Here is a 19,958-nt window from a genome sequence, read left to right on the forward strand (position 1 = left end):
TGGATATGGTTTGGACTTATGAAGCTACCAGCCATGCCTGAAAAGGAGCTCTCTCCTTAGTAATGCGTAAGCATTGTGTGGCTATGTTTACGGTCTCGTGTCATCACGAGCTTGTCAGCCGATTAGTGGAGCTAAATCTGGTCAAAACGTCCCTGCATAATGATCACTACCATGCGCGAAGAACTACTGGTTGCGAACAAGATTAACAAACGAATGGAGAGGGTCTACGTGGGAATCCCGCCGCTGCTTTCGCTCTATTCTTAATTCTATGCTTCCGACCCGCGCTGGAGAAAGAACGGGTATGTGCGGGCCACGACGAAGAGCACAGGAAAAGGTGCGCGGGATTTCGATTCCCTTGGCTCCACAAAGTGTGCTTCCTCTAGAAAACATAGACGTGTCGTATCGCCAGTCTTGCGCAATGCTTACCTTTCTGTAGTAATCCTTGTTGTAGAAAGGGCCATAGTCAAACTTTTGAAACTTTTTTGACTTCACAAGCTGTAAACAAAATACAGCAGTAGTTACAAAAAAAGGCAATCTAATTTCGTCGTTATAACCAATTTTAGGCTCAGGAAATTTGTGCATCGAGTGACCATCTTTTTGTGCATCGAGTGACCATCCGTTTGCAGCATAGCTTTTGCGCTCTCTGGTCCAGCCATATTCTGCCACCCGGCATGGCGCGTTAGAGCTTGCTAAACTGTAAAATACAGTCCATCGCTGGCGTCGCCGTCAGACGGCACTTGCCTTAACTTAACTGAGTCGAGATAACAGACTGATCACATAAGCATACACAAAATACGCTCGAAAAAACAAAACCACAATCAGTGCGGAAATTAATATATACAGCAAAACAAAAGTGTGACAAATGATAACAGCAACCAAAAACATATACATTTTAAATCACCCTTTCCGAGACCATCTCAGTACCTTCATCACGGGCGACACTAAATTGGACCCTGAATGTTCGCTTAAAACAAGATTTTATGGTTGGTGTTAGTGTTTCTCAAACTTGTTTCAAGAACCCAACCAGGCAGATTTCCACCGACGAAGATCTGGTCCAAATACAGATTATAAAAAACGTACAATAATGCAGCAATAACTATGCATGTTACAATTATTACAAAACTTCGCAACCGCCTGTGTTCATATATATCGTATGAATACAGGCGGGAATTAAAGATTGTAACTTGTGACCTACAATCTGTCTTACTTCTTGTTTAGAGTCCTAAGAATGTCGCTGCCAGATTTGTAATAGTTGCTTTATAAAACTGAGAGGAAGAAATATGATTTTTCCAGTGATAAGTTTGTTTTAAAAGTGTCCACTCTTCTGTGTGCTGGGTAAGAACTGATGCTTGGGCGAGTTGGTATGCAATTTCGAAGAACAGCGTGGCTTAGATAAGGACGGTCGCTTGTCCGTGTCCTTCAGTCCTTGTCTAAGTTGCGCGTTTCTTCTTCAAAATAGGTTAACGTACAGTGACCTTTTCCAGTATTTATAACACACGCAGAAATTTATATCGCTCTGAAATGCGAATATTAGCTTATAGTTGAGTTTTTAATAGTGGCATTTTAAAAATTGGTATATCTAGTTGCGCTTCAGACCAGGAAAATGTAGATATGAGTGAAAAAGGAAATCATAACGCGCATTGTTTTACTCGAAACGGGAAATATGACCTATAAAAGGATAGAATGCCAACTGCTATATATAACCTAGGTAAACCAGAATAAACATTACTATCCCATAACATACTCAGAGAAAAAGTAACTCCCGGAATTTTAATGTTAGTCGTAATCCCTATTGCTGCTCTGCTATGAGTTAGACTTGTAGATGAATTTAATGGCTTTGGTATTGGTCTGTATTTTAGTATTTTGCCTGGGCGGCATTAATGTTTAAATGATTCGTTATAATTTACTTTTTATTCTTGATAAGGAGAAAGTTTGCGTCATTGTGTAGAATTTGATAATCTGGAGCAGGTAAAAATACGCTTGCGTCGTCGGCATACAAAACATGTTTTGGCTGAGTACAGAGGTTAATGAAAACATTGATTTAGATGTTAACAAGAAGTTTGCCAAAAATGCTGCCTTGAGAAACACCCTTGCTATGGATTTCATCTCAGAACGATATGATTCGGCTTGAAAGCTCTACTGTCGAAAACTGAGATAGGATTTAGCAAGTTTTAGAAAATGCCTTCAGATTCTAAATATACTTTCATTTCCTCAGAAAAAATATGTGTTCAGCGTTGTCTTCAGCAAGTCAATGTTGGGATACATATACTTAGTACAAAGCCCCTTTTGTAGTGCGTAGTGCTACTAGCTGCAATCACAGATTTCGCCGATGTCTGTCCGTAACCGCTCACTCTCCCTCTTTCTTTTCGTGAACGTGAAGTCGAGAAAGAGAAGGTGGCGACCAAGGAGGTATAACCTCCTTGGTGGCGACGCACGCGTCACGCGGCTCAGGATTGAGGAGGCGAAGCGGTCGCACAGCTGCAGCAGAAGCCGCACTCTCTCTGTCCATCCGTCTCGCCGTGGACTTGAAGAGGGGGAAGGGAAAGTGGCGACGCCCGCATTACGGAACGTAATACTGAGGGGGCACAGCGGCCACAGTGAGAGCGGGGTGTGTCTGCTGCGGGCGTGACGGCCGTCACTGGGCACCAATGCACAATCGTTTTTTACTCCGGCGTGAGCAGTAGTGTGTCGCTAGCGCGTCCTCAACTTCGGCATCTCTCCCCTCGCATCAGTAACTCCTCAGCCTTCACGGGCAGCAGACATTCACGCGCGGTGCTCCCTGGATCTCGGCTCCAATCCGCTCGCCGGGTCGTGAAGCATCTTGTGCTCACTTCCGCTCCTTAACTGGCCCTCGTCTTCAAGTGCATTTTCCTCTCTCTTCTCTCTTTCTCTCCCCTATGATTCCGCCCTAAACCTTTCGGCCGCAAAGCAGTGCATTGTAAAGGGGTACATTGTGCCTGTCTTTGTTAAGGAAAGGTGAGGACGCAGCAGCGTCGCGCGTTCGCTTCGCGTCACAATGAATAAACCGGACCTTGTTGATAAACCTGGCACTTCACTTCGGCGCAGGTAAGCCGTGCTGGATGTGCTGAAGTACAACGGTTACGAAGGCAGTGGAATCGTTAGTCTACTGATTCTGATATTGCAGCTAAACGGTTAAAGAATCTAGCACAAAAAATCAGGAAACGTGCCGAGCGTATTCAGTAAACTACTCAAGACACTGAGCGTCGTCATAAAACGGATGCCGAAACGAAGGGGAACAAACGTGCGGTAGAAATTCCAGGACAACGAGATGCGCGACTGCAAGCGATGGTAAGTGGTAGCAGGGATAAGCAGTGCTACTTCGCATTTGATTAACTATGCAAATCGGCCGTAATTGTTTTAATTGGTACACAATAAACACTTTCTACTCCAACAAGGCTGATTCACTTGCTTTCCTTTCTAATGCGGACTATGTGAAATTAGTTATATGCATGTCAAAGAACGAGCAGAGCCGAAAGTAAATGTTTTTCCTAGCCTTTTGAAAATATGGATAAGAATCATGTTGGTCGGTAAACATTCTCTCAATATGATTATCCTGCATAAGAAGCATAGTTCTCTTGGAGTTTACATACGTTTTAGAAATCATGCACTCATCACGCTAAAGTTAAAAATACAAATTAAACAAGGACGTAAGGCATTCAACACGTGCTTCGCTGGACGAATCAAAACACCTTGCGCGTACAACAGCTCGAACTGTTACTGAAAGGTGAAAAAACGTATTTGACTTGATCCTCTGTTTACGAATATCTCGCATAGACGACTTAACTTTCCCCGCTCGTGCACGTTCATCTGACCACGTTTTCTCTAGTTGTATCGCATTGATACCTCGGAGCCAAAAAGTCAAATTAAAACATCACGTTCCTAGTCAAATTTTCTAAAACACTGGTTTTTCTATGGCGATCTGTCATATTTTCTCCGCCTATTCTTACACCGGCTGCATTTGAAACAATCATTTGCACTGAACTTGAACACGCATCATCTCATTGAAACCTCTATCTACAGTAGCTAATCCAGGCGTTATACGCAATTTATTGCCCTCCTATATAATTACATTTCGCGTTGAGAATGCCGTAACATCCACTCAGCCTGCTTCGATCTCCTCCTCCGCCGTTGCTGATGTACGCAATTCTGTAGAGCGACCGGTGTTCCATCTCCAGAGACATACCTTTATGATCACCCTCTGTGCTTGTGAGGGTTTACATTAACGGCCGGCAAACGCGGCGGAGACTCTGGCTCAATTACACCCTGATGCGCGGAGCTGTGTAGACAACGTCTCCGAACAACCAAGCGCCAACTGAAGTCGAGTTCGCTTATCATGTCCCCTGACAAACGTCATCATGTCCCGTGACAAACGTCATCATGTCCCGTGGCAAACGTCAGAGCATGCTGCATACTCGTACCCCTGAAACCTAACCTACGCAGCCTACAAGCTGTCACTTTTGAGCGCCCCCCTGATTCAGCCAGTGTCACGCTGTCTCAAGACTTGACAGTCAGCACTGGGCCATACCACATGAGCCTCTGACGTCCTTACTGTCACTACCAATGAGCAAGTTTCGTGACTCAGCACGCCTTGACAGGGTTCCTAATGCCTGGCATTACCCTCGGCTTAGCACCTCAAATACCAAAGCTTCCACTTGTCTAAGTCCTCTTGCATCAAGAAAGCATTAATTTAGTCATGATAGTGGCTTCCTAAATAATTCACAGTATTTTACCGGATGGGTCGTTATACTGAGCACACCTGAGCTGTAGCCTGGCTGAAGTTTGTCCGTGGTCACCAGTCGATTTTGCCATAAACGAAATATAGAAGAAAGCAGATGCTCTGTGACAAAAAAGGAAACAGTAAGATAGCAAACTGGGGCCGGACACACTTAATATCTGCATTTGAGGTTATGACGAGATTGCGTTAACAACTCCTGTCTGCTAATCTTCTTGCCGATCCTCGTTCTCGTCTATACTCTGAGAAACTCCTTTAATCATTTCTCCTTATTTACGTTCATCTATCTCAGACATGCTCTTCAGTGTATACAGTCGCAATTTAGCTGCCATGTTATCTAGAAGACCACCTATCAGATAGATATAAATACCTGCCTTTACCAAGCTTGCGAACATAGTCGCATGTCTTAGAAATAGCATTCCTGGTAGTTTCCACTCCCTTCGCCCTCCGATCTCTGATCCCAAGATGGCAAGTCCTACCAAATTGGCCATACTGACAAATGCAATAGAAGACGACAGAGACGGATACGTGCGATAGAGAAAGACGGCGAAAACGTCAAGCTCCGCACCGACTTTGGTAAGTTGGCGGAGTGTACTCGCGAGGAGGGCCCTGCGGCTGCACTGCTCAAGCTGCGGCGTTGATACTGTAGGCCGACACGCGAGAATGACGTAGGACAGACGTGTATGTCTGATCCGTGAGGAACTGGTAGGGAACGTCAAGTACTGGTTCAGCCGCCACATGCACCTCGTTCCGGACGAGTGCAGTCAGCGACGGAAAAGATGGCATGATGGAAGGCATTTGAAGGGCTTGTATGCATTGCAGGTCCGAGTCGCTACCGAGAGACATGGAGAAGACGTCAGACCCAAGATAGCTGACATTGCAGCGTCCACGCGGCAGAATGTGGAGAAGAAAATACAGTTGAGCGGCGCGTTCCGAGGGCGCAAGCCGGACACGCGCAGTCCATTCCTGGATCTGATTGAAAAACTTTATTTTTCACCAGAAAAAGGTGATCACACCCGCCCCCGCACGTAGGCCTGGAGGACGGGGGCCGCCACGTTAAAGGCTTGCTGGCGGTCCTTGGCCCATAGCAGCCTTCTCCGCCAGGTGGACGATGTACCGCTAGAGCTCAGGGTCTGAGCTTTGCATCAGGGTCTCCCAGTTCTCTCTACTAAATATATTTTTCCCACCCCGGGAGAGTGCGGGCATTCCCATTTTATGTGGTCGAGGGTCCCTCTCGCTCCACAATCACTACATCTGCCATAATATCTGGCCTCGGGGTACACATGGTACGCTAAAACCGGATTCATGAACCTATTATCTTGCAAACGCCTCCATGCAGCAGCTTTTATTATTCAATTTAGGGTTATGTGAGGATACCAGCCTACGTGCCAATCGATAACGGTTGATTATTTCCCCATAATTTAGCAACACTCCTTTTTACCCCAGTCCTCGGGGGGTCCCATGGCTACCCGGAAGTAGAGTGCTCGAGCTAGCTCATGGGCCGCCTCCTTGCCAGAGACGGCAGCGTGCGCGGATGTCCAGAAGCATGATACATTGCACCCCTACTTCTGCTGCTCCACTGTAAACCCGTGAAGACCGAAAACATCACTATTGTGCTGATGGGCTGCTGTAAAGCCGTCTCCAGAGTGCTACCTTGCTGAGGAACTTAGTCACAATGCGCGGCAGGCTGCGTACTTGCCCCGCGAAAAGCTCGTGTTCTGCACCCAGTATTAGGTGTCGATGCTTCTCTTACGGCATGTTCGGGCCTGCATGCTTGAAATGTCGCACCTAGCTTCTAAAAACATGCTTACGCCCTCGTTCTGGCGCTGGCGGCGGGAATTTAGCACAGCTTTTGCTAGCTCCCGGTGGTCGGCGCTCAGGAAAGTAGCCTTCAAGCCACGACAGAAGGCTTTCTAGGATGCAGAAGAAGCCTCATGGTTCTTCAACAATGAGCACGCCGATTCTTCAGGAGCGAAATAAACGTTGCTCAGCTAGCGTTAAATGATTGACCCGTTGTAACAAGCAACGCGCTCGAAGGTCTCAAGCCAGTCTTCGGCGCCATGAAACGATAGTGGTGTTCGCAGCTGATGGCACAGGATCTGCGCTGGAATTCTGCTCTCAGATGCCATAGCAGCTGGTTGCGCGGATGTCCGAGGCAACCGGCCGGAAGGGGCCCGAATTCAGGGGGCTCTGCGCGCATGCGGCGAATAAGGCGCCGGTAGACAGCAGTGAGCCCCGTGGTGACCGGTAGGTTACGCAGGACTGGGGTCATACCCAGCACCTCCACCAGATTTGTAAGGAAACGTTATTCAGACGTTAATCTAGAACCGATGAACTACAGCGGCCGGTCAAGCGAGCATGAGTCGGAGCACAGCTTCACTTCTTCGTGTTTCCCTATTGCACGTGTCCGACTCAGTCATCCTATATGACATGCGTGAATATCGCGTAGACACGTCACGGCTCTCAACCGTATGACTAATCACTGTTCGGCCATATGTCCTCTGCCAACTACCACCTGCCAGAGCTATACGCTAATGATTTCTCGCTCACAAAACTGATACCGGAATTTCTGGAGGACGGGGCTTTTAACGCTTCTGCTGCACAATGGGGGCATTTCCCACCGATAGTAAGTGAAACAATAAAGGAAAACCGAGAGCACGGCGGTAGTACCGAGTTATTGGCTACGCCACTTATTATCAGCGCTGCATCTGGGTCGATGTTTGTTATCCTCAGGCCTCGCTATCCCTCAACTACTTGTGAATTTTATATCGTCCAGGTGACTCTGGAATTCAGAAGCCAAAGCGTTCGACTAAAGCTAGTTCACCCAAGATTCTTTCCTTGGGTGCGTGATAACCAGATAAGAAAATGAAAAAACAATGAAGGACGCTTAAGCTTCGCCTTTAAGGGCTGAACGTAATAGCGTTTAAACCCCGATGAATTGAAGATGATGGATGTACAAGCCTTTCAATGGGACGGCGGCTCGCGCCATCTACAGCGCCAGCGCCGTATGATCGAAGGAATTTTCCAATGAGCGCCGCATCGCAAGTACGCAAAGCGGAAACGTTCTCTGCTACTCGCTTAACTATTACTTCCGTATTTAGTTTCTTTCTAATGACGAACCTAAGCATTAGTTGGCAGTCATAAGGCAATGCATACATTAGGTCCGCCTTTATACGGACAGAAGCAATACCATTCTGTGACGGAGTGGCTACGGGCTCCTCTCGCATTGCAAAGGAACCGTCTTCGACTCTTCGGGTTTCCGCAAAACATTAATTGTTTACTTTCTTCCGATTTTCGAGTTACAACTACAACGCCAACACCAGCTTTTTTACGGCATGGGGTCCTTAACACGCTATTGCGTTGAAATCAGTGTGCGTCCCTTTCGAAGGAGCTGCTGTCTTACAATGCTATACGCGACGCGGAGGACGCCCGCCGAACTCTGGAACATCGACGTCGGCGTGCACGAGACCAAGAATTGTTCTCTTCGCCGAGCGAGACAGCCAAGAGTCAGGTGGGGCAAACGCTCTGCAGGAGCGAGACAAAAGGAAGTCCGCCCTAGAAAGGCACAGTGCCAGAGCGAAAGCGAAGGAATTGGGAGGAGAAAGAATCGGTTCGAGCTTTGTCCGGCTGGCTGATGTTTTGCTTCGGTTTAACTAAAGATTCTTGCATAATAAAAAGCGCAGGAAGCGTGAGCGGAAAAAGCTTCTGGCTCATTCTAAAATATGTAGCTAGGTCATTGACTAGTTCGGTCATTTTTTCACGCGCAAGTATAGGTACGAAACAACACAGAGCTCTCACAAGGCTATAGCTAGAGTTTCACTTGAAACGCATGTCACATACATATCCCTTTCGTCGAGCGCACGCAGCCAGTACCTCATTATCGAGTCGGGGCAAAATCGAGGAGAGAGCACAGATGATTTTAAAATGCACAATGCACAAGGCCGGCATTAAGATATAAATGAACTTGGCTTGCATCAATATATTACCAGGTCCTAATTAAAAAGCACCACTGTTGCTGAAAACGCTTCCATACGGTAGAAATAAGCAACAGCAGAAATACACGTTTAGCCGCCACAGCCCATTCCCGCAAATACAAGCAACGTGACGCGCACGAGATCCTGGAGACTGTCTAATGTGCATTAGGCTGACTTGTCTGAATGGTTAAGTAACTTTTGTTTCGAAACTTCATGCGCACTTTTATCATGCAATAAAGAGGAAAAAAGAAGTGGTTCAATGCTGGAAAGCAAGCACAACCTGCGCTTTCCGGCGCCACAGGCACTAAGCTTATGTGTGTTGCGGATGCTCGGAAAGTAGTGTATGCTCGAGCTATCCTGTCAGCCTCTTGGTTCCCTGCCACCCCCATGTGCCCCGGTACCCATATAATTTTGTGTCTGGTCTTGTTTTCTTCGTGGTTTTTAAATCTGTCGCTCGCTTCGAGGAGTATACGAAGCGCGTGACGACCAATCCTACCATTCATGAAATTTCGACAGGCTGTTCCGCGGAACTTTTGCCAGCACCCAAGGCATACTCGGCCATACTAGAAAACTATAGAGGAAGAAGAATGCGATATCCCCCACCGCACAGTTCTCTCACCAGAGAGGAAACTGTCATATGGAGACAATTACAGACGGGTTCATACCGAAACCTACACATACTAAACAAAATGCACCCTACCTTATACGCTGACAGATGTCCGTGGTGCTATGAAAAACCAACACTGTATCACATCACATGGGCATGTCAAAACATAGATGTGGTCCCCAAAATTCGAAACCCGAGTGCGGAGCAATGGGAGACTCTGCTGTCCAGCGACCGCTGCGAAGACCAGAAAGGTCTGGTACAGCGAGCCCAACGGGCGGCAGCAGCCAGCGGAGCCCTGGACTGAGGGCAACCGACCATTGTAAAAAGTGGACGAAGTCGACGGAGAAGACTCTTGTGGATACAACAAGCAGACATCTCTGAAGACGTCCAAAAACCGCCAAATAATATAGGACTAAATAAAGTTTTTCCTCCTCCTCCTCCTCGGTTTTCAGTAATCACAGCTACGCACTTTGCTTCCACACGTGATTTTGTTTCTGACGTGCCTTGGATTAAAATCGCTGAGCAACAGAGGACTTCCTTATTCTCCTTGGGTGAAGTTCATGCCTCGTGAAGCGCTTCCATTTACAACTAAATCTTGTACGAAATTTATATCGATGGTGTATGTCTGTTTATTGTGCATGATAAAGCTGGATGGAACCGAGTTGTGCTGTCGTAAAAGTAGGCTGTAAGATTTCAAGTGACACTAATGCAGAATAAAAACATTCTAGGGGGCACTTTGAAGCACTCAAGTGCGATGAGGCCAAAGCGTTAATATCACGGTGGTCCGTAGCCCTCCACTACGGCATCTGTTTCTCTCTTCTTTCACTCCTACCTTGCTCCATTTCCTACGGTGTCCGCGGAGAAGGAAGGAAGGAAAAACTTTATTTAGCCCTATATTACTTGGCGGTTTTTGGGACGTCTTCAGGGATGTCTGCTTGTTGAATCCACAAGAGTCTTCTCCGTCGACTTCGTCCACTTCTGCCCAATGGTCGGTTGCCCTCAGTCCAGGGCTCCGCAGGCCACTGCCGCCCGTTGGGCTCGCTGTACCAGACCTTGCTGGTCTTCGCAGCGGTCGCTGGACAGCAGAGTCTCCCATTGCTCTGCACTCGGGTTTCGAATTTTGGGGACCACATCAATGTTTTGACAGGCCCATGTGATATGATATAGTATTGGTTTTTCATCGTACCACGGACATCTGTCCGCGTATATGGTAGGGTGCATTTTGTTTAGTACGTGTAGGTTTGGGTATGAACCCGTCCGTAATTGTCTCCATATGACAGCTTCCTCTCAGGTGACAGAACTGTGCGGTGGGGGATATCGCATTCTTCTTCCTCTATAGTTGGGAGGGAGTTTCTGTGGCAAGAGGTCTTTGTTTCCTTCGTGGCAGAGAGACGGAGGTGCTCGTCACCAATTTCTCCAATGAACATAGACATCTGTTCCGTGGCACCACGATCGCTTGCGTTGACCATCTGCAAGAAGTCGCCGAATGTTTTGCTTCCGAGGAAGCTACGCCTAGCACCGAACCGGAGGGGACCAAGTGTGGGTGTGGACTCCCGTGCACCACAAAGGCTTGAGTGGAAAACTGCTACACCGGTATTTCGGACCCGATAAAGTCCTGCGCCGCTAAAACAGTGTTAACTACGAAGTTGTTCCAGATGGAAGTGTGACCGTCAGTGTTCAGCGTCAGCGACCTGAAATTGTGCACGTGGTACGCTTAAAACGGTACTTTTCACGTGACTGAGCGCTGTGTCAACTTGACTTAATGAACAGTTCACCTCACCTCTAAATTTCTTTCTCTTCTCACCTTGACATCGGAACGATAGTTCCCTTTCTCGGGGCGGGGGGAGGGGGGGGGGGATAATGCCACGTGCCTAGCGCCGCGCGGCCGCCGTGCTTGGTGCCGACGACGACGAAGCGTGGGTTGGCTCGAGAGGCGCGCTGGTGCTGGACACTGTCATCGCAGCTAGAAAGAAACCTGACTCTTCGGGCCTTATCTTCACGGTACCGTGTACCTTCACGGCTCCCTGTCTTGAGTCGTGGCTTGAGTCGTGACAATATATAGGAAGCGAAATGCGGCATGGAGAAGCGTCTCCGGTCGCAAGGATGGAACAGGAACCTTAGGCGAAGGATAGCAAGATATAACAAAGAGATTGAAGATTACGCACTAAAATTTTGCGAACAAAACTGGTGTAGTAGGTGTGACGAGATGGAAGGGAACATGAGCCTTGCTAATATGTGGAGCCTACTCAGACACCTACTTGATCCTGACAATTCGGAAACTCAATCGGGCATAAGACTGACGAAAGCCAGACACGCGTTGGAGGGCACGGACGAGGAACTCATGGCGAAACTAACATGTACGTAGGCGACACACAAACCTTACCCCTGCCGGATTACGAAGGACCCTTAAACGAGGCCCTAGACGTGCCGATCACGGAGGCGGAGTTATTTGATCCTCTCCAGCTGCTTTCATCCTTTCCATAGTTTCTATTGCTTCCTTAACCTCGTCCTTCGTCACTGGTGGAAGGTCTGACTGTTTTTCCCTTCCGCCAATCTCATTACGGTCCTGACTACTTTGGCTACTGTAGAGATCAGTATAGAACTCCTAGGCCACTTTGACTATCTTGTCCATATTCGTGATGACGTTGCCCGCCTTGTCCCTTAGCGCATACATCTGATTTTTGTCTATGCCTAATTTCTTCTTCACCGCTTTAAGGCTTCCGCCGTTCTTTACAGCATGCTCAATATTCTCCGTGTTATACTTCATATATCAGCCACTTTGCGCTTATTGATTAGCTTTGATATCTGTGCCAATTTTATCTGTTCTGTTGTATTGGAAGCTTTCATACTGCGGCGTTTCGTAATCAAAATATTCCGTCTCCTTAGACAGCTTACCGGTATCCTCTCTAACATACTGCCTACTTCTATACAGCGTACTCAGTAACGATATCTTTGAAATTATTGTTCATTGCTTCTAGGGTAATGTCGCCATCCTCGTTTAGAGCTTAATATATATTCTGTAGCGAGATCCTGAACTCTTCTGCCCTCCCCCTCACCGCTAATTCGCTGATGGGTTTCTTTCTTACTAATTTGTTGCGTTCCTTCTTCAGATTTAGGCTAAGTCGGGACCTCACCATCCTGTGGTCACTGCATCGCACTTTCCCGATTACCTCTACATCTTGCATAATGGCGGGGGTTGAACACATTATGAAGTCAATTTCATTTTTAGTCTCCCCGTTAGGACTTTTCCATGTCCATTTCCGGTTCTTCCGTTTGCTGAAGAAGGTATTCATGATTCCTAAGTTATTGCGCTCTGCAAACTCAACAAGCAACTCCCCCCTGCTATTCCTAGAACCAATGCCATAGTCACCTACTTCCTGGTCTCCTGCCTGCTTTTTCCCTACCGTGGCATTGAAGTCGCCCAGTAGTACAGTATTCTACGTTTTCACTTTCCGCATTGCCGATTCTGCATCTTCGTAGAAACTTTCAACTGCCTGGTCATCATAACTGTATGTAGTTGCATAGGCTTGTACAACCTTCATTTTATACCGCTTATTAAGATTAATTACGATGCCTGCCACCCTCTCATTAATACTATAGAATTCATCTATATTACCCACCATATACTTAACAAGGAATCCAACTCCTAGTTCTCGCCTCTCCTGTAAACCTCGATAACACAGTACATGCGCATCTTTCAATTCAGTTCATTATATGCCTCATTCGGCCTCTTAACCTTACTAAGCTCTATGACATCCCATTTCACACTCTCTAGTTCCTCTAACAACACTGCTAAACTAGCTTCACTAGCTAGGCTTCTAGCGTTAAAAGTTGCGAGGGTCAGTTTCCAATGGCGGCCTTCCAGCGGAGCCAGGAATTTTTAGCACCCCCTGCAGCGTCACAGGTCTGACCGCCACCGCGGTCAGTTGTTCCGCAGCCGCTGGTGACTGAGGTCCGGAGTTTTATAGGACTAATCATGGGAGGTTGCGGCCAATTACTTCACCAGGGTGGCCAACTCCTATTCTGGTGAGGGAGCACGTTGCCAGAGGTGTTCACAGGCATCAGGTCGCACCCCAGAACTGTTTATGCAATTCCATCGACACGCGGCTTTTTTTTTTTTTTTTTATCCGGTGGAGGATTGCGCGGCACCGCGATTGGAACCCCGGTCCTCTTGCAAGCGAGGCGGATGTCCTACCGCTACGCCACCGCTGCACCTTCTAGGCAACATGGTGAGCCGCTAATCGCGTTTTAAGTTCGGTATCCTCAGTTCAGTGTAATGACGACGAAGCCAGCCATTCAAAACGGTATTAGCCTAATTAGGTGCGCAAACAGTTACAGAACGGGACCGGACTTCAGCTGCGCTGATTTAATTGGAATCCCAAGTGGCCGCAATGGTTGCCAAGATTCGATTATTGTCATCGGCACGACAATCATTAGTAAAAAACACACCTCATTCCAAAAGCACTATTTTGTTTTTTCTTTTCATCACACAGACCCATGCGCAAAAAGTTTCTTATCCTGTAGGAAACTGTAAAGCACCATGTTGCCTGGAACACAGATGATTGCAAACGAAAAGCCGCGCTGATAGCCGCTAGTCGCTTCACGCACTCACAAGAATGTTTGTTTTCTAATGACGAGGTGGTGGTGAAAACGTTTATAAAAATATAGAGTTACATAAAGGTTGCTCTGGGGTCAGGCTTAGTGCCCTTCCCCTCACAAACACTAGGTGGAGTCCCTAGTACGGGACCCTAGTGGCTTCCGCTGCCGCCATTGCTCGTTTGACCAAGGCCTTTTGGGCTTTCAGGTCGGAGCAGGCGAGTAGGGTCGCCTCCTAGTCCTCCCGGGTGGTGTTTAGGTTAGGTGCAAAGGCAGGGTTGGAGGGGCACGCTCACACAATGTGGAAAAGGTCCGAGGACATTTCCCCGTAGTGCGAGGAAAATAACTTTCGAACCTCGAAAGATGTTTTTTCTACAGCTCGGAAAAAGAGATTCACTAGCCGGAGGGCGTCGAAGCGCGCCGTGCCATTCAGGAAAAGCTGCGTACCTGCTGCTTGATCTCGCGGAATCTTTCAACATGCGGAACCTTCAGCATATAACTGTAGAAATGGAGAAAACAAATGGCACCAGCAGCAGACTGCGCTTACCGTTCGTTCTCCAAAGCGCGCGATGGAGCAAAGCAAGCGGGCAAAATTAGTGGAGACACTTTGGAAACACTAAAGTGTGCTTGACGAAAGCCTTCTGGCCACATCACGTCCATGACGTTTCTTATGCATGGCCACCTCAATGTAATGGCCACAATGATCGCCGAAGACTCTGAACTACCAAAGTTTGTCGAAGTAAACGATTGAATGTTCGGCGATATCACGCTTGCGCTCGACTTCTCTGGCTTTGATGGCAGGGGATGTGACCAGGTGCTCTTCTCGTGCTCTTTTGGGGAGATGCCACTGCCCCACAGCTGGTCCATCTGGTAACCGTTCTAAGGCATGGACGGACGCACGAGTATGAGCCATTAAAGGCTTCGGCGCCCCGTCCCCGCCGTTCGCGGCAGCGACGAGAGCCTGACCGCGGCGTGTTTTTAAGAAGCGATTTGTGTTTTTCTTATCGACAGAATTAAGAAACAAATGACACACACGATTAATAAAACCCCTTCTTTTTAACCACCGAATTTTATGCAATTTGGAAACAGTTTCAGCATCCCTTTAAATAATGACTATAAAACAGCCAGTTCACTCACCAGTCAAGACAGCACAGGCTACTGATCCGATTGGCATAATGGCAATAACGTCTCTATGAGCACCGAAACAGCCTTTCATGTTTATTTTAGTATCATCCATATGTTTCTTGCAGAATGTTGGGCATTTCTAGCATGAATACGTGAAATTTTAACGGGAAACATATAGCGATTAGAGATGAAGGCGCCATCGTGAGATAACTGTCTGCAGCTGAAGTATACTTTATTCACAAAATAGTGGCTTACCTGGTCATAGTGGATGAGATTCTTCATAGATGTACCAGACGGCAAGTGACACAAGTAGACCGGTATTCTGGACTGCAGCAAATAAAAAACACTCAGTTAACCACGTGCAGCCTGGGAGTTTGGAATTTCCCGACCTGCAAAGCTCATTTTCAGATGCAAGCATATATGGACCCAGGGAACACTTGCCTAACACAATGAACAAAAAGAGTGAGTGGGCTTGCACCGGGCTTCAACTTCCACTTAAACTTTTGTTTAAAAAATTAGGGGGACACGCAAGCTTCACCGAGTAGAGAGGATAGCGCCGTCAACACCGCCTTTTCATTCCGTGATTATTTTTACATTTTTTGCAAAACAATAAATTCAAAATTCTTTTCTTCTAAAGAAAAGTGCCTTTCTTTCCCTATAAAGAAAACCAAAGACGCCGTAGTCATCACGCTTCTCTATGAAGACCTGAACTTCGCCGTATGGGAAGGCAGGAACGTAAGAGTGATAGGGAAAGACGTGCAGTAGTGGAGTAACTCAGACCACCTGTGTATCCTCAACGTGCGCTGGCATCACACAGCACAAGGACACCTCTCCGTTTCGCCTCCACCAAAATTCAGCCGCTGGCGTTCGGGTTCTAAACCGGGTACTCCGACTCAGTAGTCAAGTATCCGGGTTAGAACCCTACCGACGACTGCTCCGTCTCCTACTACTCCTCTTAACCTCGATCTAGCGCTGCCCTCCTGCTTTCTCTAAGGCACTTGGCTCCTGAGATCAAGGACACGAGATGGAGCCATTGTCTAAGCAGTCGCACTTCTCTGGAGGAGAATACTGTAAAACCCGCTGTGTTGCACGCCCTGCTGAAGCGTCGGGACGATAAAACCCCGATATAACACATCGCAGATTAGCGGACAATGCACCGCATTTTTGTGTGGTTCATTTGCTTTCCTACCGCCTCGGTCCACTGCGGCATAAAATGGTCGTAATTGGTAATTGGAAAGTGCTGGCAAAAAAAAGTATTTGTATTTGTAGTTACAATCTTCCTTATTATTAAACAGTCAGGTACTCAAAGCCGCGTTCCCTTGTTTTTTTTATGCCATCCGTACCAATCCTCCAGTGCGCAGGGGCAGCCAAAGAGCGTATCGCTTTACAACTCTCGGGAGTGGAGTGGTGGCGACCTACCTCATTGATGTACCTGCTACCGAAGTTGGAGACGCTGTCGGCCACGAGGGAGCAGAGGCCTCGAGTGGCGTAGCCGCAGAACTGGCGCACGAATCCTGCCACCCGCATGCCCTGAGGAAGCAGCTCGTACGCTCCGGCCCAGTGTACGAGGCGCTGCCGTAAGAGAGTGGAAGGAGCTTCAGCTGATGTTGGGCACTTTGGCTCAGAGCAAAGCACCACGGCCGCAACATTCTTATTTGCATGCTCAAGTCGCATTTATTTCGCTTCATTCGTGACAGAATGCGCCGCCGAACCGTCGGTGGCCAAAGAACGCCAGCAATGAATCGTTACTACAACATTTTCTCTCCAAGTCTGTGTCATTCACAGCACACGTTGTCCCGCCTGACCTAACAATATCTCCATACTGAGCTTTAAAATTCTCTGCGGTCATAATTTGTAAAACTTAGGCGCCGATATTGCATGTGACTTACGTGTATAAGTTGGTGAGGCAAATGCTGTCGTATGGGCTGATTGACATTGCGCCTGAACAGCTTATTTATTTATATATTTATGTATGCAAATAACTAACAAGCTCCTTTTATATAGGAGTATTGTGTGAGTGGGACATACATATAAAAAGATGTTTTCTTCTGAACACGAGAAGCACATAAGACACCTGATTCTGTAACGTCTCATTTTTATTTCTTTTTAACACAGCTCCTGTAAAAAAAAACTCGAGTTTTACAACATGTCCCGATTCTAAAGAAATTAGTAAAACAGCAGCTCGTCGCGCGAAGTCAGCCAGGGCCTCAGTGTCGCTTATGTTCGATCGAAATCACTCAAAGCACAGAGACAGACAGATACTAATCGCCTGACTGCCGTTGAGTAATGAAGTAAAGTAGTCTATTGAACATATAAATCTATATAGCATTCGTATACCCACCAGAGGCGCCTCGGCGTAGGGGGCGAACATTGTCAACGGTGGCACCTTGAGATGCGCTAGCTTGTAAAACGGCGCCAGCCCAGCGAAAGCCTTAATCTGAAAGAGTAGAAGCGAGTGAAAGCGCGAAAAAGCCTACCACATAATGCTACTTTTAAAAAGTAAGAAAGGCAGCTATATCGACCAAAGCTCGAAGGTAACGTTGTTCTTTTCCTAGCATTTCCTTGATTTCATCGAAATAAGCTCGCAACATACATACGCTTGGTGAACAACACTTCAGAGATACAACAGAAAGAAATGAGCGCTCACACAAATTACAAATTAGAAATAAATAAAGAGATTATAACGTTCGTATTATGCGACATATAGCTATCGTCCTCGCATCAGAGGTCAATGTCTGAAGTTTGCTCACGCATCGCTGAAATTCCAGACATGGGCACCTGCGAAATCTCAAACATTATCGCAGAACTAATGCGAATTCTGCGAAGTTTAGAGGCCCTAATGCTTAACAAAAGTTGTGCAATCCGTTCTCTCTTACAGGGAGGTCAGACTGCATTCACTAGATATACCACGCAAATACGCATTCAGAGACGCATAAAACTAAATACACTCCTTACTTCTGCCCGATCATTTCTGTAACGAATCAGACATTCCCCCGCATGCCCAAATTGCTCTGAACACCATACAAACCTAAAACATTGCATGCTTTTATGCCCTGTTGCCATTCAGTCACCTCACTTTCCAAACGCTCCTCCCCCGACGTGGCGGGCTTGGTTAGCCGCTGACCGGCAGAAAGATCAGTTGACTTTGATGACCCTGGCCCAGGACATTATTGACGCTTTGTAATGCGATAAATAAAATTGTTTCCTCCTCCTCCTCCTGCATTTGTTTCGAGAGAAATCTATCTGGCCGTTGCAGAGCTTTCGATATCTCCTTACATACGGTCCACCGGTGCCTACAAGGTTTCCTCCAACAGCACAAAACTTCCTTTGGTCAAGTGCGAGGTTTCGCGGGGATGAAGCGCTTAAAAATGACTCTGGTCCAATTTTGTCGAGTTTACATAATGCACTGTGTCATGGCGCAGTTGGGCTTTCTAAAGCTGCCCTGGAGCAGTCGAAATTTATGATCACATTGACATTATAATCGTCCCTGTTGCCTGGCTCTAGTGCGTCTTTAGGGCGTTATTTCCAATGCACAGTTGCGGAGGACAAACTTAGACTGACATTCATTTACCCACCGAGTTCACATGTGGCACGGGCAGAGGCATATTATTTTAATTTATATTTTTTTTCTTGGGGGGGGGGGGCGGCCTTACTATAATTTATGTCCTTCTTCTGCAGCTTTTAACGACTTATCTCCATTTAAAACATATTGGAATCTCGGTCATGTTTGCAGTGGCCCCCTTACGATAGAAGAGACCGAGGAAGATACGCTATGCAGCACAAGCTTGGCCAAATAGAGAGAGGGTGGAATAGGGGGATTAGTACTCAGATCGCAAGATTATAGTACAACAAAACAGCTCATCTTCGAGTGTGTAAAGGCTAAATATTCGCGCCGTTGTGAAGAAGACAACGAAGACAAGAACAAAGCAACGAAGTACCCCGTCTTGCGCTCGGACCGGTCGTTCTTGGGCAACGCCGACAACGGCTCTCTACGTTACCGTCTCTGCGGCTCTTCTGTTAACGTGACATTAGTGGAGGTGCTCGATTGATCTTTCATGCACCGCATGCCCTCTTCAAGCCGCAATTCCAGCCCAAAACGAACTCCCAGGATATACACGGCTGTCAAGGCCAACCGGCTACTCCGTGGCCTGTCTTCTGAGTTCGGCTCACTTTCTGACCTAGGGTTGACAAGTGGCACTATCACTATGAACTCACCGCGGTATCTTCGAATGGCAAGGAGGATTCAGCGAGTACCTGGTATGTCAACCATGAATTTCGACTGCGAACGTGGGACACATTCAAATCGAAATTTCTGCAGGCATTCACTAGCAGAATTCGCAAAGAAAAGGTATATGACCAGAATTGCATCCAGCATCGAAACGACGGTGTGATGATGTACGCGGAGGAGATGGAGCACCTGTTCCGCCGCGCAGATCCAAAAGTGTCGGAGGAGTGGAAAGTGCGGTTACTGATAAACGTAGTCGGCCACCAACCGTGCATTGTTCGTCAAGAAAGCCACTTCAATCGAGGAAACGCTTGACATGCGGGCCCGTCAGTACGAGCGCACGACTGTGTCAATGCTTCCTACCTGTATTGAGGAAACCACCATAATATTCGAAGACTCACTGCGCCAGACTGTACAAGACTTTCTGCGAGAAGAGCTGGCGAAACATTTGCTACGCCGTTACAGCCGCAAGTTGCGAATGTTATCGTTGTTGTTCGCGAAGTGAAACAGGCATTGGGTATTTCGCCGCTCCACGCAACCCCTCTACAGCTACAAAAATGAGTTACGCTGCCGCCGCAAGAGGTTTTACACCGCATCTAACACACCGTTACGAAACACCTGTGCCAGCATGCTCTCCTAATGCCACCTTTCCAGTCGCCCTTCGCCCAGCGACCCAGA

The 19,958-nt window shown here is 47.3% G+C and overlaps 1 protein-coding gene across 1 annotated transcript in view; it reads right to left on the reverse strand.

Annotated features, from left to right (window-relative positions):
- The window catches only part of LOC146201091 (lipase member J-like), a 137,032-nt gene that overhangs the window by 11,750 nt on the left and 105,324 nt on the right, over positions 1 to 19,958 (reverse strand). The window contains exons 5-8 of the mRNA XM_084592997.1: positions 17,397 to 17,492; positions 16,475 to 16,627; positions 15,311 to 15,382; positions 427 to 495 (exon numbers count right to left, since the gene is read on the reverse strand). Coding sequence (XP_084449123.1) covers positions 427 to 495; positions 15,311 to 15,382; positions 16,475 to 16,627; positions 17,397 to 17,492 — 390 coding nt within the window. The remainder of the gene's footprint in view (positions 1 to 426; positions 496 to 15,310; positions 15,383 to 16,474; positions 16,628 to 17,396; positions 17,493 to 19,958) is intronic.

The sequence above is a fragment of the Amblyomma maculatum genome, chromosome 2 (assembly GCF_055883805.1).
Source record: "Amblyomma maculatum isolate TAMU_Amacu chromosome 2, ASM5588380v1, whole genome shotgun sequence".
NCBI classification, from domain to species: Eukaryota; Metazoa; Arthropoda; class Arachnida; order Ixodida; family Ixodidae; genus Amblyomma; species Amblyomma maculatum.